A 24,999-nucleotide genomic window follows, 5' to 3' on the forward strand; every position below is an offset into this window, starting at 1 on the left:
ATTCCTTGAGGACCCAAAAAGAGTTCTCAAGAAGTTATAATAGAAAAATTTAAAACAGTCCTTCACGTATTCGTTTTAAAATAATAAAGGTGCTAAATGTTAACATAAGTAATGTATTTTCCACCGGAACACCAGGGAGATGCTCGCTCCGCCCACTCCCGGGACGCGCGGCCCCGCCCCCAAAGCGCGCCAGCGAGGGTCCCAGGGCGCACGCGCAGGGCTCCTCCAGGCCGCGCGGGAGGGCGCGCGGCCGCGGCGGCCCCCCTCCCCCACTTTTCGCCGCGCACGGCAGGAACCCGTCACCCAGGCTGCTTCGCCTGCTGCGGTCCGTCGTCGTGATGGATTCTCCGTGGGATGAGCTGACCCTTGCCTTTTCTCGCACGTCTATGTTCCCCTTTTTTGATATCGCCCACTACCTGGTGTCGGTGATGGCGCTGAAGCGTCAGCCGGGTGAGTGCGGGGAGACGCAGACGGTCCCCCTCAGGGTACCTCTCACCGAGAGGACGGCCTGGGCCGCCTGAACGGCTGAGTTGCTTCTGTCCCAGAGTCCTATAGTTGAGCTGGAGGGGCGCCGCGAGGCGACCCTTCCGACCCCTCGAGCGCAAGTGGGGAAACAGGGAAGAGCGGTGGCCCCGGTACTCGTCAAAGGAGGCACAATCGGGTCCGAGATACCGCGTCAGGGGCAAGTGACAGGGAAGCCGCTGGGGCATTTGGGAGCCCGGGTCCTGCCTCCGTCCACCCAGGATGTGCGCCGTCTTCCGGTGGTGCCACCACTTCCTTGGAAAATACAGTATTTAAAAGTCACCTGGGGACCGAGGTCCCGGGGACTGCAAGTGGGACTCGGTCGCTTGGAATAGTGAGTAGTTCTGGACGGTTCTGCGGTCCTGAAAGTTGTATCAACACTTAAAAAGCCTCGAGCAGGCACACCACTATTCTTCACGCAGCGCTCTGTCACCTTGCTTAGCATGCTGGCTAAAGTGATTGCTGGAAGACAGTGGATCCCCCTTTTCCGTCGTAGGAGACTCAGTATGTGTAGACTGAGGGTAGAGTCTGAATACAGCATTTTGAGTTGTTTTTTTTTAATGGCCAAAAAGCAATATTTGTATTTTCTTGTATTTTACATTCAGTGTATGTTTGCTCTTGTGCTGCTTGATTTTTGCAGTTATTCGCTTTGCCTTTTGGTTTTATGGATCTCTTCTTTGAGTTCAGGCATTTATTTTCTTTTTCTACTTTCTCCCTGTTCGTGCTGCCTGGTCCTACAGAGAGAGTGAGGGCTTGAGGAGGTGCTGTACCTATTACTGACAATTGTTTGTTTTTTAAACTGTTTGGTCTCGGAAATATCTTTCATTTACATTGGTGTTTGTAGCTCAGTCTAAAGCATTGTTTGGTAGGCGTTTTGACCTGGGAAAGGTGAATATGGTATTAAAGCAGGACAGATAATCTGCGTAAGAAGGTGTTTCCCTGATTTGAAAAGAAGTACATTATCGTGCCATATTCAGTATTTGAAATTTTCTTGTATAGGCTCAATCAAATTCTCAAAGTGTGGTCCAGGAACCCTTAGGGTTCCGGACACTTCCAGGTCGAAGTTATTTTCATAATAATATGCCCATGTTATTTGTCTTTTTTACATTAATTTTCTCAGAAGTGTACAGTGGAGTTTTCCAGAAGCTACATGACCTATGATACGGAACAGATTGAATACAGAAACAGAATGAGAGTCCAGCTGTTTTCCCTTTGAAGCCAGACATTAAACGGGATTTGCTAGCATATAAACAGTGGGACTTTTCTCACTAAATGTTTTTTGCTTTGGAAAAGTTATTTTTCATAAAGAATACATAATTTATGTTAACATTTAGTACAGTTACTATTTTTAAAGTGAAAACATTAAGTACTACTTTAAAATTTTCTCAGTTTTCTAATGTGTTAAATATTGATACCTGTAACTCAATAAAAATTCTTTGGGGTCTTCAAGAATTTTTTTTCAGGTCTGACTTTTTTTTAAAGGTTTTAATTTGCATATATTATATTCACCCTTTTTAATAATAAAGTTTATGATTTTGGAGAACACATACAGATATGTGATGACCAACATTATCAAGATATACGGTAGTTTCATCACTCACCCCTGATTCCCTCCTGCCCCTTTATAGTCAGCCCTCCCCCAGTCCTTGCAACTATTCATCTGCTCACTAATTTTTAGGGGCACAAGGAGTCCCGAGACCAAAAAATTTGAGAAGCACTGGAACAACTGAATGCTAAAACAGTATTACACATGGTGTGAAAAATATTTTATATTCCAGTAGCAGTGCTTGTAAACAGGTAGAAATGATAAAATTCATACAAAAGAGTTTACCTGTTTAAGCTTTTACCAGAAATGTGTTAGACTGCCTGTTTCTTTCACAGTATTTGCTTTTTTTTTCCTCCCCTGCTGTTACCTTTCTTAAATATCTTGTCATTCTAATGATCAGAAAAATAGTTTTCATTTGCATCTGTCATGGTTGCTGGGTGTGTACTGCTTAAGTTTATTAGCAGTTTGTATTTCCACTTCTTATTGAGTTGATCATATTGTTTTTCCTATTTAAATTGTAATGTAGGGGCGCGTGGGTGGCTCAGTCAGTTAAGCCTCTGCCTTCTGTTCTGGTCATGATCCCAGGGTGCTGGGATCGAGTCCCACATTGGGTTCCTTGCTCGGCAGGGATCCTGTTTCTCTCTCTGCTGCTGCCTGCCACTCTGCCTGCTTGTGTGTGTGCACGCGCGTTTGCTGTCTCTCTCTCTCTGACAAATAAATAAACAAATAAAATCTTAAAAAAAAATTGTAATGTAATACATTTTTTAAAATGATAAATCAGGGGTGCTTGGCTGCCTCAGTCAGAAGAACATGTGATTCCTGATCTCAGGGTTGTGAATTCAATCCCCATGTTGGGTGTAGAGATTACTAAAAAAATAAATAAATAAAAATTAAAACTTAAAAAAATGATGAACCATCCTTACATTCTTGGGATAAGCTCCACTTGTTTGAGGTATTTTTGTTTGAGATACTACTTTAACTCATTAGGGATTTTGATTTGGCAATATTTTATGTAAATTTTTACTTAATTGGCAACATTTTCTTATCCACCATTAACTGATTCTCTAGAACTTAGACTAGTAGTACAATGAAACTACAATTCATCCATGTATTACCAGGATTCTTCTTCTTCTTTTTTTTTTTTTTTTTTTAAGATTTTATTAATTTATTTGACAGACAGAGATCACAAGTAGGCAGAGAGAGGCCGGAGAAGCAGGCTCCCTGTTGAGCAGAGAGCCCGATGTGGGGCTCGATCCCAGGACCCTGGGATTATGACCTGAGCTGAAGGCAGAGGCTTTAACCCACTGAGCCACCCAGGCACCCTGATTCTTCTTTTTATTCTCTCAAGCATGTTACTCCTTGAGATTCTTGGCTTCTGGAATGTGCTCTGCCATTGCCAATACCTCACTCCTCACTTTCTTACTGTTTACATCTTATATGTTTCTACCTAGATCTTTAAAAATGCCAGTGGAAACAAGATGTAAAGTGGGTTAACTCTTTCTGTGGTGTAGATAAGGACAGCATCCCTTTTTTGTTTGGTTCAGGTTGTAGGCCTTCAAATCCAAGGATAGATGATGGTTTTCCCCTCATTTCCTTTTCCACATGACTTGTGCTTCAAGCAAATCAAGGTATTTAATAAATTGGATTGTTTTTTATTTCTTTTTTTTAAGGTTTTGTTTATTTATTTGACAGAGCACAAGTAGGCAGAGTGGCAGGAAGAAGGAGAGGGAGAAGCAGGCTCCCAGGTGAGCAGGGATGTGCTCCCATGTGGGGGTTGATCCCAGGACTCTGGGATTGTGACCTGAGCCAAAGGCAGATGCTTAACCAACTGAGCCACCCAGGCACCCCTGTTTTTTATTTCTTAATTTACCTCCGTTTATAAATAATTAACTTTAGTTCCTCCTAAACCATGGCATCTGATAGTTTTCAGTTTTGTTTTAGGATAGGTTTTGCTTGTGTTCCATTTTTCTGGGTATTTTATTAGGAAGTTGGAAAATGCTGCCTTGAGGGCTAATAGTCAGAAACCATTTTTTTTTTAAAGATTTTGTTTATTTATTTGACAGAGATCACAAGTTGGCAGAGAGGCAGGCAGAGAGAGAGGAGGAAGCAGGCTCCCCGCTGAGCAGAGAGCCCGATGTGGGGCTTGATCCCAGGACCCTGAGATCATGACCTGAGCTGAAGGCAGAGGATTTAACCCACTGAGCCACCCAGGCGCCCCAGTCAGAAACCATTTAATAGAAAGTTTAATCTTTAATTTCTCTTACCTTACATTTTTAAGCTGCCTTCTCTTCTTATTTAAATCTTCATTAAAGTAGACACATTTCTTCAATCATGTATTCATATCCAGTTGCTATTTTCTGTAAGACTTCCTGAAAATTTAATCTACAGTTATTTCTACTTGATTTTAACACACAAAAGCTGTTTTTCCCCTTAATTCTCCCATCACTATTTTGCTAACCTCTCTGGAATCACAGGGACTTCAATTAAGCAAATATTTATTGAAACTCCACTGCATATCAGGCACTATATTAGATATTGAGGATACCAAGATGAAAGATGATATTGTAGCCCTAAAGGAACTCAGCTGTGCTATTAGTCTTTTTTTTTTGGATAGTATCACAAAAGGTTTTATGATACTTTCCTATAAAATAATGATATTCATTTCAGATACATACAAAAACATTGTAGTATCTTAATTCTAATCCTCGTATCTCTTTAGGATAGGTATTGAACTCCTTTTACAGATGAGGAATAACCTTACAGGAATAAAATAACTGTATTTAAGTCCCATTGGTTAATAAATTATGGATCTAGGTCTTCAGCTAATTCCAAAGTTCTCAAATATTCCTTGCTCTCTTTTTGCAGGTCCATTTAATGTTTCTGGTTTCTTAGTATTGAGCAGTTTCTCAATAAGCTTTCATTTGACATGGTTATTTTCTCCCATGACTTCTCTCATTTCCATATCACCAATGAGTTTTTCCTTTGCTTTTAGGAATTAAATCCAGGAATAAAGCTTATTATTGTTTCCCCCCTTCTAATTTGTGGGAAATGAAAGGATTAATATGTCAAGAATTTGTCAGTTCTGATGATTCTGTAAGGTGGCAGCATAGTTTTGCTGTCTTTATGAATCCATACATAGCACACAGAGAAGTACAAAAATTGTAAATGTATAGCTCAATGAATTTTAAAAATGAGCACATCTATTTAATCAACATCTGGGTAAAAATAGAACATTCATGAAACCCCAGAAGCCCCTTTTGTTCTGTGATGTTTTAAAAACTGAGTTTGTTCTGCCCAGTGTAGGGTGGAAAAGGATGTCTGAGAAATGACAGTTCACAATTTACTTCTACTAGTTTAGAGAATCTTACTTAAATATCTTTAATTTATAAGTGAAAGAATATTTGATTGACATGACATAAAATATTTGTCAGGGGATGCGGTTTGGTAGAAAGAGCTCATAAAATCAGGAGACCAGTGTTAAAACTCTATCACTAACTGGGTAGTTTGGGATAAGAACTTAAAACCCAGTATTTCATTTGTAGAGTGAGTAGGCTGGACTAGAACAATGGCTGAGCAGTGTTCCCTGCTTAGGAGTCTCAGTTTTGGTTCTAAAGAGATGTTTGTTCGTGTTTCTAAATTTAAATAATTTCAGCCCATCCTTTGTTTCCCCAGCAGTGGTAAACTGCTTTCTGTAGTTGATACTTCTGTGATACTGTAGTATTTACTTTTTACCTTTTCAACAATTACTTAACAATTTTATATTTAATGATTTTAGAGTAAATTCTCTCTGTTAAAATAACCATGTATTTTCTCTTTCCTGACTGGATTCTGACAGGTACAGATTCCTAGCAGTGGAGTTTAACTTCCTACTTTCTGGTTTGGATATGTCATGTTAGGATATCCAAAGTACTGGCTACTTCCTGCCCGTAGATCCAATCAGTATAACATCATCAGTGTAGTGTAGTGTAGGGTCAGTGTAATATAGTTTGGATTCCCAGTGTGATCAAAATCTCTGTGGACTTTGTCGGAGAGCAGGAAAGTTGACATAGAATTAAGGCAAGACTGCAGTAGTGTACTGTTCACCTAGCCTGGTAAAAGCAAAGTGTTTCTGGGGTTTCTTGCAAATTAATATGGAGAAAAAGGATTTGCTTACGGTTATAGGGGTTATGTTGCTTTGTTTCAGTAAAAGTACTTCATCTTGAACACCAGCTGCAATTGGAGTCACTACCTGTCTACAATTATGATAATCCACATTTTCCAAGATCCATCTGCTTTACATATAGACCAAATAAGCATGTTAAATGGGATGTGATAGGTATCACCACCTTTTCAGCTTTGATGTTTATGGTTATAGCACCCATCTCTGTGGTATTGCTTTTTAAAAATACCTTAAGGAGGAGAAGAAACTCTAGGAGCTTTTACTTGAATGTTTCTACCATCTATTGATCCTTACTCCATAGATCAGAGGATCAGCATGGGCTTTGTGTCAGTTGCCAACTGTGTCTGTTCTAGTTATACATTAAGGAACTGGGGAAATAACCACAAGGTGGGTCTGTGGATTTACTTGGCCCACTATGATTCAAACTTGATCCAAAACTGGAAGTAGAATATGACTTTATTTTCTAGCTTTCATTTCATAATAAATAAATAAATTTTGATCTTAAAAGTCCATAGGTGATTATGAGTGCTTCAAAACTCATATACTTTGAATTAGAGTAAGGCTTCAGTGTGACAAATTTTGCTAAGAGTTTTGGGGAAAATAATTCCATTGCTAGCATATCACAAATATCTTAACTCAAGTTAGGACAGAGAATTTTTTGTCTTTTAAATATCAGCATGTTAAAAAAATATATATATCTTAATTATCACGGCTTATTCCTAGGCTAAAGGAACATATCTTTGTTTTAAAACTGAGAAAAAGGGGCGCCTGGGTGGCTCAGTGGTTAAAGCCTCTGCCTTCGGCTCAGGTCATGATCTCAGGGTCCTGGGATCGAGTCCCACATCGGGCTCTCTGCTCATCAGGGAGCCTGCCTCCTCCTCCTATCTCTCTCTGCCTGCCTCTCTGCCTACTTGTGATCTGTCAAATAAATTTAAAAAAACTTAAAAAAAAAAGAAAACTGAGAAAAAAATTAAAGCTATCATATTAACTGTTTCTTCCTATTGAAAATTATTTTATGCTGGAAAGATACACAGGCTGTTTCTGGTTAACTTTCTGTATTTTCACCCTTTAACTTCACGGTGAACTAATTCTGGTACTGTTATGATATATACAAAGGAACATAACACCTAAGAAAATTTGTCCTAGGGTTGCCTCACAACTATAAAATGTGTTACCATAGTGTGCATACTGAAGAGAGCATTATAGAAAGGCCAGTTTGACTTAGGGAAGTTTTTCTAGCTGATGTATATTTGAGAATTAGGCAGAAAAGATTGATGTGAGGGAAACCTTTTAATTCAGTTCTTTTCTTTTTTTCTCTAATAAAATCTTAGTATTGCTGATTTAAGTCTCTTAGGGTTATGAGTACTTTTTTAGAGCTGTGGTGTGTTGTTTTCATCCCAGCGTTGTAATAAGAACTCGAAAGAATTAGATCTTGGGCTAAGAGATTAAAAGTAGCCCAAGGTCGCATTTCGCCTACTTTATCTGTGGGTCATGATCAGTCCATTCAGTAGGTAAGTCAACAAAGTGTCTGCCATGTACTAGGTAGTAAGTGTGTTTTTATGTATATTTCTTTATTTTAATCCTTGTAAGTTATGTATTACTCCCATTTTATGAAAGTTGAAACTTAAGCTAAGAGGGCTTAGTGGTCCTACAAAGATGTCACAAAACTGGTATGTAATTATAGCTGCCTCTTTGGTTTGTACAATACAAAGGGAAATTCATGGTAGTGAAATCATAATATTTGACCTCTTGAAATATTTCACATATATTTTTCTGTCATTCAGTACATTTATAGAGCAACTACTCTATACAAAAGTCTCTTAGAATTTTAATAATAAGAACTTTATAAATGGAGCTAACACTTATAAATCTAGAATGTGATATGTAAAATGTGCAAGTTGAGGAAAAAGGAAAGTTATTTTGACAAATGTAATCAGAAATGAATGTTACATAAGCAAATCATTAGTATGAAATCATTTAGTAAATTTGATTTTGGATTGTTTTGCAAAGGAAAACCTGGGTCCATTTGAATTTGGTTGTCAGTGAGTGGTGAGTATCAGGTGGATGAAGGTAATGCTAAATCTGCATTAGAGTAATACTAAGGAACGTAAAGGACAGACACCAGTGAGTGTTTCTAACTGTATGTTTATTCAAAGTAATCAGTTACCTTAGAATGGGTTCTTCATAGTGACTGTGCTGTGATGGACCTGTTATGGCTCTCATGCAGTAAGAACACCCATTTCCAGAATGCATTTCCAGAGCTAACCAGGGTATGCCTGTGAGAGAGAGAGGGATACACACACACAGTAGGTTTGGAAGAGAGTTAAAGAGTAAGGGGGAAAAGGGGTGTATGTGTGTAAATAAGCATAGGGAAAAAAGCCTGAAAGTTGCCTCAGACAACTCAGAATAGGAGTGTGATGGAATGGCAGAAATAGAGAGGAGAGAGTAATTTTGCTTTTTATTTTTGTTTACTTAGGTAATAATAGTGATTAGCTAATACTTAGTGGCTTACTATGTGCTAGGCCCCCATTCTAAGTGATTTCAAAGTACTCACTTGTAGTTGATCCTTAGTTGATCTTTACAACAACCCTGTGGTGTAGGTTACTTTTTTCTTTGCCTCTTCTATATGTGTGTGTGTGTGTGTTTTTAAGATGTGTGAAAGCAAACAATTAACTTGTTGCATTCACACAACGAGTAAGTGCTGGTGCCAGGATTTATACCTGAGCAGCTAAACTCTAGAGTCTGTACCCTTTAAGCACTCTATATTGTTTTTTCCTTTTTAAAGATTTTATTTATTTGAGAGAGAGAGAAAGAGAGAGGTGCAGGCAAGTGGGGGGGAGGGGCAAAGGGAGAGGGAGAAGCAGACTCCCCACTGAGCAGGGAGCCTTATGTGGGGCTCTATCCAGGACTCTGGAATCATGACCTGAGCTCAAGGCTGACAGATGCTTAACTGACTGAGCCACCCAGGTGCCCCTCTCTATTGCTTTTCAACATGAAGATGGTGCAGTATGGGAGCTAGTGACCATTACCTAAAGAAAAGATTATACTCATTTATTAGGCTGACTGACCAATGTTATAATCAGTCACCACTGTGTGGTGCTGTATTGCCTATACACATATTTAGGTAGGTCATAATATTCAGGTAGAGACATACTGGTATCACATCTTATATGGGACTTGGGCTTTAAAGACAGCATGATCATGTATTATCAAACAAAGTTTAGGGGAAATTGCTACACTGAAGATTGATACCCTGTCTTTTAGTACATTTCTCATAACTGAATTTTCTTCCAGATTGGAACAGGTCACCATTTCTTGAGTTATCACCAAATGCATATCATTAAACCTTGGCATCACTTCACTTGACAGGATGTGTACACCACAGAAAATGCACATCTGCCAACTCATGTTCACTCCTGGGCACATTTTGTTGTATGGAATGGTGGGTTGCACTATTTGACTTTTATCTCCTCCTTTTGCTTTGTTTTCCTGAGCACACACAGATGAATTCCCATTATTTAAAAGGATTTTATTTATTTATTTGACAGAGAGAGAGCACAAGTAGGCAGAGAGGCAGGCAGAGAGAGAGCGGGGGAGGTGGCGGTGGGGGTGGGGAAGCAGGCTCTCTGCTGAGCAGAGAGCCTGATGCAGGGCTCAATCCCAGGACCCTGAGACCATGACCTGAGCCAAAGGCAGAGGCCCAACCCACTGAGCCACCCAGGCACCCCGAATTTCCATGTTAATACAAGTATGATGATGTTACTCTACTGAACTCACACATACATTTATGTAATTTGTTTTGTTTTTGCCTAAATGGGCCTTTTCCCAAGCAATAACAACAGTTAACTGTTTGGTTATAAATTCTTGCAGACCTTATTTTATTTATTACTTGTATAATATTCTGATAGAATAACTGGTTTTCTGTTTTTTCCCTGTAAATGATTTCTTACTGTATATATTATGTATACACACATGATTTTTTTTTGGTCACATCAGTACATGTAAAGCCGCTACATTCTTTTAAAAAGATGCATTGTATTCCACAGATTGGGTGTGACATAATTTGTTAAAATTTTGTTTAATTATACAACTAGTAAATGAACATTTTATTTAAAAGAATCCCAATATGATTAAATAATTTACTCGGTATAATTAAATAAATTTAAATCCCCTTTGAGCATCCTCCCAAATCCTAGGTTTCCTCAAGAGACAGTAACAGTTAACATGTTGGTGTATTGCAGACCCTATTCTTTGCATTCCATGTATACGCAGGTACCTAGAGAAATGTATCGTGTTTGCATTTTTGCTCATAAATGATTCTCAAAAAATTAAAAAAATAAATGATTCCATGCTGTAATACTACTGTTCTACATAATTGTATTTGGTTCCTTGTTTTTACTGAATAATAATATCCCATGTTGATACTGCTTTATCACACTCTTTATTGCTCCTGGATAATATTCCATAGCACAAATGATCATGGTTTAACTGTTCTCTAATGATGGTTGTTTAGATTTTTTTTTCATTTTTTTCACAGTGTTATAAACACACTGCTTTAATATTCTTGTATGACATTTCTTGGGTACTGAGTCAGTTTTAAATGAAATTTTTTATTTATACTCCCAAATTATTCTTCAGAATGACTTTTTAATACTCACAGGAGTATATGAATTTCTTCAGACCTTTGCTGACTAATAAGTTAATAAATATTAAGCTGTACATTTTTTTGCCAATTGGATGTGTGAGAAATATAACATCTTTTTAAATTTTGTTTTTTCTTGATTACTGATGACTTAAGGGAGGACTTTCTTATTTTGGTATGTTTATTAATCATTTATATTTCCCACTTTGTGACTTGCTCATTTTTCTCTTGTGTTTGCTGTCTTTTTTTGTTGATTTACTGGAATTTGCCTTATGTAAATTGAAAAACACTGTTCCAGACTTTTTTCATATAGAGGTTTTAAATTTTAGTGGGGTCAAAATAGTCTTTCCCTTTTTTTTTTTTTTTTTTTTTTTTTATTTATTTGACAGACAGAAATCACAAGTAGGCAGAGGCAGGCAGAGAGAGAGGGGGGAAGCAGGCTCTCCGCCGAGCAGAGAGCCCGATGCGGGGCTCGATCTCAGGACCCTGAGATCATGACCTGAGCCGAAGGCAGAGGCATTAACCCACTGAGCCACCCAGGCGCCCCTAGTCTTTCCCTTTATAGCTTAATTCAGGTTAAGTACTTTTCCTTCTGTTCTTAGATTGCTAGATTTTTTTGAAAATCAGGAACATTGAATTTTTAGGTCTTTAACTTTCTAAAGGGGAGATGATAATTTGTTAGTATGGTGAATGATTTAAATGAATTTTTAAATACTGAATCCTTTTTTTAAAATTTATTTTTTATTTTTTTTAAAGATTTTATTTATTGATTTTGACAGAGAGAGATCACAAGTAGACAGAGAGGCAGGCAGAGAGAGAGAGAGGGAAGCAGGCTCCCCGCTGAGCAGAGAGCCCGATGCGGGACTCGATCCCAGGACCCTGAGATCATGACCTGAGCCGAAGGCAGCGGCTTAACCCACTGAGCCACCCAGGCGCCCAATACTGAATCCTTTTTAATTCTTTGGATAAAATCTACTTGGTCATGATTTATTATCTTTTCAAAAAACTACTGATTTCAATTTGTTATTATACTTCTAAGTTAGAATTATAGTGTATCTTCATCCTTTCCTTCCTCCCTCCCTTCCTATCTTTTCCCCTTCCTCCTTCCTCTCTCACTGTCTCTTTTTTCTTTATTTATAATTTTTGATGTTGGGAGTATGTTTCATAGAATGATTTAAGTTTTTCTCCTTTGCTATATTCCATAATGGTTATATAGAATAAAAATGAGTAATCCAAAAATATTTGGTAAATGTTTTCCATTAATTTATTGAGGTTAGCACCTTTCTTAAGATAGATTTTTGCCCTGTAGTCTTTTTTCCCCCTAGTTATATGTAGATTCAAGTTTCTGTCTATTCTTAAGGGAATTTTGCTGATTTATACTGTCCATTTCAACAGCATCTTCACATTTATTAGATTAAATGCATGTTGCTTTCCTATAATTAAAAAACTATAAAACTATTTCCTTATTTTTCCTTCTAATGTTTTGCATTATTTTTGTTTCTGCTCCTGCCCCTTTCTTAGACTTGTTGAACAATGGTCTGTTTTATTGGTCTTTTCCAGTAATAACTTTGGGTTGGCTTTCTGGTTGCCCATCTTCATCTCCCTATTCTAGCTTCTGTTTAATGGGTTTCTACTTTGATTTTTATAAATTGCTTCTATTTTTCTGGCTGAGTTTATTTTTTATTTTATTTTTTTGTACTTTCCCTTTGATATTTCATACTTACAGAATTGCCAGAATAGGTCAAGAAATTCTCATATACTTTACTCAGATTCACCAACCATTTACATTTTGCCCCATATATTTTTTCCAGCTTTATTGAGGTATAATTGATAAAATTATATATCTTCAAAGTGTACAATTTGATGGTTTGATATGCATATGGATTGTTGAATGATTCTCACTCAAGTTAATTAGCACACCCATTATCTCACATGGTTACTTTTTTTTTTAAATTGGTGGTGGTGACTTGAGATTGACTGTCTTAGCAAATTTTAAGTGTACAATACAGTATTAATAACTGTAGTCACTATGCTGTACATTAAATCCCCAGAATTTATTCATTTTATAACTAGAAGTTTGTACTTTAGCATCTCTTTGAATGTTTTTATTTATGCATATTATTTTTTCAGAGCCACTTGAATGTAAATTGGAAGCATTTGCCCAGTTACTTCAAATTACTTAAGTGTGTTAATATTTACGAACCACAAAACAGTTACTAAAATCAGAAAGTTTAATAACACCGTTATTAGGCCAGGGTCCATATTTAGATTTCATCAGTTGTCCAAAAAGGTCATTTATAAATATTCTTTCCCACTCCAGGATATGATCTAGAATATGCATTGTATGTAGTTGTTGCCTCTTTCATGTTATTTAATCTGGAGCATTTCATCAGCCTTTGTTTTGTTTTTGTATTTCTTGACTTGGCTTTGCTAAAGTATAGGCGAGGTTTTTTTTCCAGAAGCGCCCTCAGTTTGGGTGTATCTGATTAGGTTAGTTTAGGTTATATATTGTTGGTAGCAGTACTGTAGGAGAAAGATGTGTTCTTGGTGAATCATAACAAGAGTCACCTGATGTTTGTTTATAGTAATGTCTGCAAGGTTTCTCCACTCTAAAATTACTATTTCCCTCTGTAATTAATAAGTGCCTTGTTAGGAAGCATTTTAAGATTGTGTATGTATCTGTTCCTCATCAACATTTCACCTCTGGGTTTATTTTGTGATTCTGTTTCTAGCCTGTCATGTTAAAAGCTTAGTTTATTTATTTCAGCTTTTATTTTTTAAAGTGCTTAAGATAATTTTTCTTCAAATTTGCTCTGACATATCAACTGGAAGTACTTAAAATAGGGCTGGGAATAAAAGGAGAGAGTAGGTAGGGAGATTGTTTATAATAATGTGCTAGTGGGAAACTGGCAGTAAGAGCCCGGACAGAGTATTTTAAAGGTGCCCCAAATTATGTATGTCTTAAAATGTTTCCAGTCTTGGTTTAAAGAACAATAGGTAGAGTTTGTGATGATCATGATTGCCACACCTATGAGTAATAGTAAGCTTTTGAAAGTTATGAAATTAAGTTTATTTCTTTAGTGCCATTGGTACCTTAGGATTTGTTTAGCATACAGTTATCTCAGACCACATTTTTATTTTACCATTTCAGGAGCTGCGGCAGTGGCATGGAAGAATCCTCTTTCAAGCTGGTTTACTGCTATGCTCCATTGCTTTGGTGGAGGAATTTTATCCTGTGTATTGCTTGCAGAGCCTCCATTGAGGTTTCTTGCAAACAACACTAATATATTACTGGCATCTTCAATCTGGTAAGCTGCGATTATGGTGAAATATGAGACATTTAAAAAATCGTCTTGTAAATTATTAATACATGGATCTTTTTTTCTTTAAAACCTATTTTATGTTCCAAAAGTGAATGTATGTGCTAAGGAAGGAACCCAAATTAAGCCAATGTTTTTAAGTACAAAGTTTGTCTCTTTCTCGCCCTTCACTTATATCCTGTCCCAGAGGCAAGTATTGTTACCATTTTCTTATGTATCTTTAGTTGGAAGCTTGTCAAATGTGAAAGGGCACCAAATATTTGGCCCCAAACAGTTTATCTAACTACTCATACATACAGATATACAGCAGGATAAAATAAGAATGTGACTAACTACACAAAAAGTCCAAGTGATTATGATTCGTATGTAATAATCGTTCTTGTCATAGTCTCTGTTGGATTTTTCAGAGCCTTGTGGGATGTAACATTAATTTTGTTTTGTGTTTGTTTTTAGATTATTTATTTATTTATTTGACAGAGAGAGAGAGAGACATCAAGAGAGGGAACACAAGCAGGGGGAATGGGAGAGGGAGAAGCAGGCTTCCCGCTGAGCAGGGAGCCTGATGCAGGGCTCCATCCCAGGACCCTGGAATCATGACCTGACCTGAAGGCAGATGCTTAACGACTGAGCCACCCAGGTGCCCCTAATTTTGTTTTTAATTTAATTTTGAAGTGAAGAAAAAAATGTTAGCAGGAATTGCTTTGGTTTCTTACAAATTCAAATATTTAGTTATCCTTAAGGAGAGTGATCCATAAAGCTAAAAGAAAACTATAATACAAAGTGCTTTGCTACGTCTGAAGCAGAAACTATACTTTTGAATAAAAACCGTATCAAATATGCAATGTTAGGAATACTTAAAGTTCTTTTTTTTGTGATAATTTTTAAATGGGTATGTAACCAGTCTTAAAGAAGAATATTATACATAGTGATGGCAGTGTGAAAAAGTAGTAGTGGAAATGTGGCAGTGGAAATAAGTGGAAATAGAATAATAAATTTGATAGCTAATATTTACTGAGTTGTTAACTGTATATCAGCTAAATTCTTTATATTCATATTTAATCACGAGTACTATAACCATTATTTTCACATTTGACAAATGAGAAAATTGAGGTATCGAGAAACTTTGCTAAAATTTACGTGTTTAGTGATTGAACTAGGATCAAAACCAGGAAATTTGACTTTAGAACCTTAACATTTAATAGCCACTATCTCTCATAAATTAGGTGGTTTTTTTTTTTTTTTTAAAGTAAACTCTACCCCCCAGTGTTGGATTAAACTCATGATCCTGACATCAGTAGTGCATGCTTTACCAACTGAGCCAGGCAGGTGTCTCTATTTCTCATAGATTTGTTTAACCACCTCTTATAGAAGTGTAGTCTTCCACTGGTTATGTGTTTTCTTTTTTTGAAGTACAATTAACATATAATGTTATATTAGTTTTGGTGTACAGTATAATGTTTCAAGAATTCTTACTCAGTGCCCATAATGATAAGTGTACTCTTAAACTCCTTTATCTATTTCATCCATCACCCTACCATCTGCCCTTTGGCAACCAGCAGTTTGTTCTCTGTATTTAAGAGTGTTTTGGTCTCTCTTTTCTTCCTTTCTTCCTCCCTCTCTCCCTCCCTCCTTCCCTTCCTTTCTTCCTTCCTTCCTTCCTAAGATTTTATTTATTTATTTGACAGAGAGACAGCGAGAGAGGGAACACAAGCAGGTGGAGTGGAGAGGGAGAAGCAGGCTTCCTGCTGTGCGGGGAGCCCTATGTGGGGCTTGATTCCAGGGCTCTGGGATAATGACCTGATCATGACCTGAGCCAAAGGCAGACACTTAATGACTGAGCCACCCAGGGGCCCCTCATCTCTTTTTTTCTTTGTTTGTTTGTTTTGCTTCTTAAATTCCACGTGTAAGTGAAATCATTGTATTTGTCTTCTCTGACATATGTTATTTAGCATTATACCATCTAGCATTTCTATTTTAGGACCAGTCACTAATTATCAGGAAAATGCAAATCAAAGGTACAATGAGATATTACCTCACACCTGTCAGAATGTCTAAAGTGAAAAACACAAGAAACAGCAAGTGTTGGCCTGGATGTGGAGAACAAGGAACCCTTGTGCACTGTAGCTAGGAACGCAAATTGGTACAACCATTGTGGAAAACAGAATGAGGGTTCCTTAAAAAATTAAAAATAGAATTTCTATTTGATCAAGTAATTTCACTACTGGGTAAAATGAAAATGAAAATCCTAATTTGAAAAGATACATGCACCTCTGTGTTTATTGTAGCATCATTTATAATAGCCAAGATATGAAGCAAAAAAATACGGTATATACATACAATGGAATATTATTCAGCTATAAAAAAGAATGGATCTTGCTATTTACAACAACATGGGTAGACCTCAAGGGTATAATGCTATGTTTTAAAAGCATTTCTCAAGGACTTTTATTTTTATAACAATATTTTAAAAAGATATTAGCTTAGCATTTATTATAATTTTTATAATTTAATTTATTACAATTTTTATAATGCTGAGACTATATAAAAGGTAGGATAGCCAGAGTCTGACACTTACTGTTATTTCCACTTCTGCTCCTGCATACTAACCACCACTCTTTTTTGCATGGACAAAGTGATTAATAAAAATAAGTTAGGGGGTGCCTGGGTGGCTCAGTAGGTTAAGTGTCCGACTCTTGATCTCAGCTCAGGTCTCAATCTCAGGGTCATGAGTTCAAGCCCTATGTCGGGCTCCACGCTGGTTATAGACCCTACTTAAAACAAACAAACAAACAAACAAACAAACAAAAGAATATACTACTCCTAGGCTCAGTAGTTTCTTAATCTGATTAAGAACAAAATCTAAAACTCTTTACAGTGGTCTATAAAACCCTACAATATCTTCCCTTTCATTCTTTCTGATGTAATGTCTTTCTACTGTATTCTTATTCATTCTGTTTTAGCCACCATTGGTTTTATCATTTCTTGAACACATAAGGTATTTTTCTACCTCAGTACTTTTAGGCTTGCTGTCTTCTCTCTAATGCTGTTTCCCCAGAAGGCATATATATATATTTTTAAATTAAATTAATTAATTAATTAATTTTTTTTTCTTTCAGAGAGGTCTCCCTGACTGAAATAGTACCTCCTCTCCCTTGAGTATCACATCATCCTTCTTTATTTTTCTTCTTAGGCTTATTACTATCTGATCTGTTATCTGTTTATTTCTTTTTATCTTGGTCTATGTCATTCTACTAGAATAATAGCTTATGAGAACAGGGACTTTGTTTTGTGAACTGTGTGGTAAGTACTTTTCTGTGTTCAGTAAATACATTGCTAAAGAAATGGACTGCTATGTATTGTTATAAGGGATTTCTGTACTTGAGTAGTAAGGAATTCTAGATCTTGATTATTTGATCCCTTAAATGATATAAAATTGCTTTTCTATAAATGGATGCTTTCTTGGCTTAAATTAAAAAGTTATGTTAGAAATGGAAAATGAATGCATTTTTACATGGTGAATTAATAATATAATAATAAGAATATACGAATATTATAAATAATATAAAAATAATATTATAAAAATATTATTTGTTATCCTCAGATCTTTTATTATCCCATTTTTGTATAGGAGGAAATTGAGACTTAGGGAATTGGTGAATGGCCAGGGCCTGAATTCAACTTAGCATTTGGACTATGATCTTAACCAGGATGAGTTTTCTTTTTTTCCTTAAGATTTATTTATTTATTTATTTATTTGGAGGGAGGGTGGAGAGAGAGAGAGCATACACACAAGCAGGCAGAGGGTCAGAGGAAGAGGGAGAAACAGACACCCCGCTGAGCAGGGAGCCTGATGTGGAGCTCTATCCCAGGATCCTGGGATCATGACCTGAGCCAAAGGTAGACACATTAACCAGCTGAGCCACTCAGGTGCCCTTAGATAAATGTTCATTTTGAACAGTTTTCTTTTTTTAGGACCAAATCTTTTGTCTTATTTTTATTTGTTGATTTATTACAATATTTTTTTTTCTTTAAAAATTTTCAATTAATACTGAACAGGTACAAAAGAAAATTTATAAAATATATGCGAAGTGTAAAGAACTGTGATAAAATAAAAACTGCATTTTCATTATGTAGAATAAGAATCTTTTTATTATTAAGTGAAATTCAGAAAACCACAAAAAACCGTGTTTTGCCTAATGAATTATTCTGAAGTATAACCTTGAATCCACTACCCAAGTCTAGAGAGAAGACTTAACCATTCATCCTAAAACCCCCTTCTGTGTGTCCCATTCCAGTCACAATGCTTTTCTCACCTTAAATAAGCATTATAGTAGCACACCATTATCTTCACTTTAATGGTAATTACTTGTATATTTTTATAATTTTATCATCCAAATGTTCATCCCTAGACACTATCCTTTAGTCATGCCTATTAAAAAAATTGATGTTTCTTTTTTTTTTTTTTTTTTTAAAGATTTTTTATTTTTATTGATTTGAGAGAGAGACAGTGAGAGAGAGCATGAGCAAGGAGAAGGTCAGAGAGAGAAGCAGACTCCCCGCGGAGCCGGGAGCCCGATGCGGGACTCGACCCTGGGACTCCAGGATCATGACCTGAGCTGAAGGCAGTCGTCCAACCAACTGAGCCACCCAGGCGTCCCAAAATTGATGTTTCTTAAGTTGCTTTCATTTTATAGGTTTCCTCTCCATTCCTTTTTTCCCTTATAATTTTATCTCTTGAAGAACCAGAGTCATTTGACATGTAGAGTTTTTCATAGCCTGGAATGCACTGATTGTGTACTCATGGTGCATATCATTATAATTCTGTATCCTACAGAGGATACAGAGGATTCCTGAAAATTGGTAGTTTGACTCAATACAAATCAGATTTAGGTTAGATTCCTTTGGCAAGACCATAAAAGACCTAAAATATCTGATTTGCTTTCTTTTTTTGTTGACATTAGCACTCTTACATTTAAAGACTGATTTAATTGGGAATTACAAAATTGATAGTCTAATTCTATCTTTTCTTGTGTATTATATGAAGTAGTATAAATAAATACGTCCCACTAATCATCTATTATTTGGTTATCCAGTTGTATGGACATATAGGAACAGCAGGATAAATCCTTCATTCTTTATCTTTACGTACCAGTTTTCATGGTAATTAACTGGTCCTCTCTCATCCTCCAAAGATGGTCTATTTTTTTGTTTTTTGAGTAATTATGAACTTATGGATTTAAGCATATTTTATAGGTTTCAATAAATTGCAATTGTCATTATTGAAGATAAATTGTTTCATCTTTGGCTGGTGGGAGCTTCTTCAGATTGGTTCTTCAAACTGATTAGCTCCTTGCTACTTAATATTAAGATTCACCTTGTAATTTTCTTCTGGAATCACTCATTTCTCTAAGAAGCTCTGGTTTCTCTTAGTGAGAAATGGCATTTCAAGACTAAAATTTTAGCACTAGAGATGTTTGTTATTACTGGATTGATACTGTTTCTAAGTCTTTTTAGTGGACAGAACTAGGAAAAATAAGGATGAAAATTATTCTATTTCTAATTCAAATGCAAGACCATAGAGCCTTCATTAAACTTTCTGTGTGTATATATAATGTATATGTAATATATTTGTGTGTGTGTGTGTGTATGTGTGTGTGTGTGTGTATATCCTTCTACACTAAGAATTTTCTCTCTTGAGGGCACAAGATGTAATAGAATTAGAATATTCCAACATTACTCATTTCTTTTGTTCTTCATTATATAAACAATACATAGTAGCTTTGGAGTAACAGTACTAAACTTCTACTGATGGGATTACATTAATTTTTCTGCATATACACTTTTCGTTCTCTTCCCATTTTTAAAATAGATGTGCTATTCTACATAGTCTTACAACCATTACACACTATTACTTTTCGCTTCCTAATCCTCATTCAGTCTTAGTTTTACAGTTAACTGTATGTTTAATGCTTATCACCAGTCCTTATGTCTGTGTCTCTTTAGTAATTTTAGTTGTTTGAAACTTATGCTCTAGGAGATGCATCACTGATCCCATATGTTGGCGTTTGTCTGTGTCTTTTGTACTTGAAAGTCAGTTTTACTGGGTATAAATAAATTGGATCATACTTTGTATCTTTGAGGATTTTAAAATGTTACTCCATTTCTTATGTCATAAAGCATTGCTGTGAGAAAGTTTGGTGATCACTTTATTTTCTTTCCCTTATAAGTCACATATTCTTCTAGATGCCCAAAATAATTTTTTTCCTGTTAAGGCCTACTAATGTAAATTAAATAAGTCTTGATGTTGGTCCTTCTGGGTCAATATTTTTAGGTATGTGGTATGTTCTTTTTAGTAGGTACTTTTTTTTTTTTTAAATTGAGAACAAGTTATTTTAGTATTTGTACTCTTCAAGACTTTTATGGTTGGTATATGGCTCTTTGTCTTTCTTCAGTGACTTTTTAAATCTCTTTTTTAAACTTTAAAATGTTTCCCCTTCTGTTTCTTTCAAGGTATTGTTATGTTTATTTCTCTTTGTTTTCATTCTAGTTCGGTTTTCATTACTGAAGTGATTTCTTTTTCTTTAAAGAATTTTTTTTTTCCTGAGAATTGTATCTTCAGTTCTCAGTTTTTCTAATTCAGATGTATGTTGTTGTTCTTTTATATGTTGTATCACTTTTCTTAATGTCTTTAGCTTATTTTGAACAGTAGGTCGGAATTTTGATCTTTTTGGTGGACACATTTTCCTGAATGCTTTCATTGTCTGTAGGGATTTATTCTGCCTTTTTTTTTTTTTTTTAATAAATTTATGTGGGATTTGACCTTGATATCTTTCTTTTGGTCGTTTTAGGTCGAATTAGGTTTCTTGAACTTTTAGGGTGAGGTGGAATTCAGGAAAGATGTTATGACTTCATAGAGCTAATTCCAGCTTCTGTTGTTTTTATAGTGTTCAGAAGATGAGGACCAGAACTTTCTCAGTTTTCCTGTGTCTCTTTCCCCTTAATCCAGTTTGGTCTGAACCTTCCATTTCTTCTATTGCTCTGTACTGCTCAGTTTTGATTGTATACTAGTGTTTTCTTCACATGGGGCTTGTTATAGGGAGACAGCTTGGGTGGATCCGTTTTGAAAGTTCATGGGGACTAAACTGCTTTAACCCCTTAGACCTTTTTACTATGGACCCTTTGTCTCACCTGGTATTGGAGAATGCCAGAGTCTCTCCCAGTTCAGCTGTTATTATTGTTTCCAAATTGGCCTCTTGTGCTTTCCCTGAATACTCATTTGCTATTTTGGAGTTGTTTTGTTCTTAGGTCCATTAGTTTCCACCTTGTTGCTTTCTTCCTTCCAAAAAGTAGAGGTCTTGTGGGTATCTGTGAATTGTCTCTGCCCTTCTGCCTTTTGGGGTTTGAAGGGATACCTCGGCACATAATTTTAAGTGTTTTGGATGGGATTTGGTTTTGCTTTCTAGTTGCCTTTTTTTTATGTTGGGATTTGAAGAGATCAAAGTCTGTGCAGCCAGAGCTGCCACCATTTTCCCTAAAGCCTTGCCGTTAGTTTCTGTATCCCTTGTATGCTACTATCCCGCCACCTGCTCGATCCCATCTCCTTTCTTCCTTTCGCAGAGGTAACCATTACTCTTAATTTTGTGACTATCCATTCCTTTACTTTTCTGTGTAGTTTTAGCATATGTTTATATCCCTAAGCAATACAGTTTTTCAATGTATATATGGTATTGTGTGTATATATTTTTCTGTAACTTGCTGTTTTTGGTCAGTCTGTGTTCTTGAGATTCAGTCTTATTGTGTATGGTTGTAATTTTTTTTTCACTTACAGCATACTAGAATGAATTGTCATAATTTATTCATTATTCTGTTGGCAGAGTTGTTTCTAGTTATTTTTCTATTGCAAACAGTGTTGCTAAGAACATTCTTGTATATACTTACTGGTGTACATGAGCAAGATTTTCTCTTGGTATTTGCTTAAGAGTAGATTTACGGAATTACAGAGGAAGTGATTTTTAAACTATGCTATGTAATGCCAAATCATTTCTCAAAGTGGTTAACTAATTTGCACTTCCATTGTATTGGATCCAACCTAAGAACTGGACCTTACCAATAACTTTCTTTTCCCCTGTCCCACTTGTCCGTACATTTCCTGCAGATAACCTCTTTCCTGTTTGTGTTTATTCTTACCTTTCTAAAAAAAGAAGGCATAATAATATAAATCATATATAATTATATGTACATATATATTCATATGTATAATCTGTAATCATATATATAAAATAATATATATGAATATCTACACAATAAGTTTTTAGTTTTATTTATTTTTGCCCCTATTTTAAAATGGAGTATTACACTGTATATGGTTTTCTGGGATGTGTGTGGTTTTTTTGTTTGTTTGTTTTTGTTTTTTTATTTGAGAGAGAGAGGAGTGGGGTGGTGGGTGTAGGGGCAGAGTTAGAAGCAGACTCCCCCCTGCGCAGGGAGCCTGATGCGGGGCTTGATCCCAGCACCCTGGGATTACATCCTGAACCAAAGACAGAACTTGGCCCACTGAGCCACCCAGGGACCCCAGGACTTGTTATTTTCAGTCAAAATTATGTTAGTAAGATTCAGCTGTGTCTTTGCAAGTTCTTGTAGTACCTTCCTTCTTATGCTTTATAATTTATTAATACCTATTAATACCTATTAATATTTAATAATTATTAATACCTATTTTATTTATTCTGTTGATGATCATTGTTATTGGTTATAAAACAATAATAATAGCAACCACTGATAGAGTATTCACTATGTCCTAAACATTTTTTTAAGTGTTTTATATGTATTATCTCCCTTAAACCTTATAAGAACTGTGTGAGGTAGGTACTATTTTATTTTCATTTAGCAGATGATATAACAGAGCAAGATGGGTTAAGTAACTTGCCTAAGGTAACACAGATATCTTCTACTAGTTGGGGCCGGGATTCAAATCTAGTCTGTCTATAGTTGGCTTTTATGTAGTGTGTTGTTTTGGATTCTGGAAATACAGGCAATATTTCTGTCCTCTCAGATCTTTAAATATAAAATATGATACTTGTTCAAAGACACAGCATATTTTACTATTTTTAAGGTTTTAATGTTGAGAAAAAATTTATAATCTTTATTTGATTGTAATTTGAGAGATAAAATTATGTTTGGAATGTACTTCAAACTCTAGCAAGCTAAGCTACGGGACTCTGAATGCACTGATTGGGAAGGCCATCTTTATTTAGTACAATAGCTCATAGTGCTCACATGTGGATATTAGCACCATCTACTGGCAATGGCAAACAATAGCTTGGTGTGTCACAGTATAGTATTGTTTGGAAGACAGTGTACACCTTCATAGGATTTTTCTTTTTGAAAACTGTTCCTGGAGAAATTAGTATTTTGTAATTTTTCTGTGTACTGAGTTTTGTGCCGCACTTTGGTTTCCTTAAACTTCCAAGTATCAACTATTAAATACTGCACATTTGCATACTTCGAGACTGTATTGCTTTGAGGAAAAGTTTAAGAAAAAGTATAGCTTTATAGGTCTGTCATCCTTCAGTAGTCTTTTTCAAAGCATACATAAAATACATGAACTTATTAATTTACTAGAGTAATAGGAGGAAGAGCAAAGTTGTCATATTGGACTAATATGAAGTATATTTAATTTGTCATTCTGCTTTGGCTTAGTTAAGTAATACTGTCTTTTGGAGTCAGAGGAGTAGAATTAATAATGGAGTGAAAATAAGGGTTCTCTGACTAACCGTGGGAAGCTTTTCTCTGCTCAGTTCTTGGTATTAACCTAAATTTTACTTTCATCTTTCCTCCTTAAACTGGTTTAGCTTTCATTTGTCAGTGGCCTGGTATCTTGTTTGTATCCTGTTTTAGACTAACTTCTATATTTTGAACTTTTCTTTGCTTTTTATTTCTCTCTTTTAACCTATGTGACTTAAAAATGTATGAGAAATCATTTGCCTTCTCTTTCTATTTCTTGTCTGATATTTTCCATTTCTTCTTCTTTTCCAATGTGTTTTCTTTAGACACTTTACAAGTTAAAGTTGCCTTAGATGTGATGATTTTAGTAAGAAGAGAAATATAGTCTTTATAAAAGGAGGGACATGGTGACTGCTTAATGAGTGTTGGTTGAGTGGTTCATTAAGGAAATTTTAAAAAGCTAACTTATATTATAGAGCAAGAATGACTCTGTAGGGAGCCATTGGTCTGATATGTTTATTTGTGAATCTACTGAGAACAATACACAATTGTTTTTTTATTGCCCTGTGGCTATTTAACACTTGAAATGAGAATTGTTTTCTGTTTAAAATGTTAGCTTATCATTGGTATACTTTAGCAATGTCTGATTAAATAAGATAAAGGCTTGTTTATTTAAAAATAGCAATAAAAAATTTTAGACTGTATGTCACATTGTCACATAGTTGAATTTAAAAAGTCAAAGTTCCTAATAGTTTAGGTTTTTAACTAATGTTAAAGATAGTCTTGGTGTAGGAAATGAAAATGGGGTCATTATGCTGTATTTGTTAAGTTTTTGTTGTTTCTTTGAGTATTTTACTTTTGAGCATTCATTACTGCTAAAGGGAAACCTAATTCCCCTTCCTTAATCTGATCTATGGTAGATACCAAAGCATTTTTATTACATTTAAAAATATTTTTAAAAAATTGCTTACTTTAAGTGTAACTCCTCCCCCCCAATACTTAGTCGACTACCTTATTCTGTATTTAAAGAGAAAGGTGTATAGGAGGCTCTCAAAAATATATGAACATGTAAAATTTTTAAATGATA

At 35.8% G+C, this 24,999-nt stretch overlaps 1 protein-coding gene across 1 annotated transcript in view; it reads left to right on the forward strand.

The window, feature by feature from the left end:
- Positions 1-225: 225 nt before the first annotated feature.
- Positions 226-24,999, forward strand: part of TMEM38B (transmembrane protein 38B) — a 56,541-nt gene continuing 31,767 nt past the window's right edge. The window contains exons 1-2 of the mRNA XM_032860774.1: positions 226-450; positions 14,021-14,177. Coding sequence (XP_032716665.1) covers positions 339-450; positions 14,021-14,177 — 269 coding nt within the window. The 5' untranslated portion in view covers positions 226-338. The remainder of the gene's footprint in view (positions 451-14,020; positions 14,178-24,999) is intronic.

The sequence above is a fragment of the Lontra canadensis genome, unplaced genomic scaffold (genome assembly GCF_010015895.1).
Source record: "Lontra canadensis isolate GAN:19392208 unplaced genomic scaffold, GSC_riverotter_1.0 scaffold19, whole genome shotgun sequence".
Classification (NCBI taxonomy): domain Eukaryota; kingdom Metazoa; phylum Chordata; class Mammalia; order Carnivora; family Mustelidae; genus Lontra; species Lontra canadensis.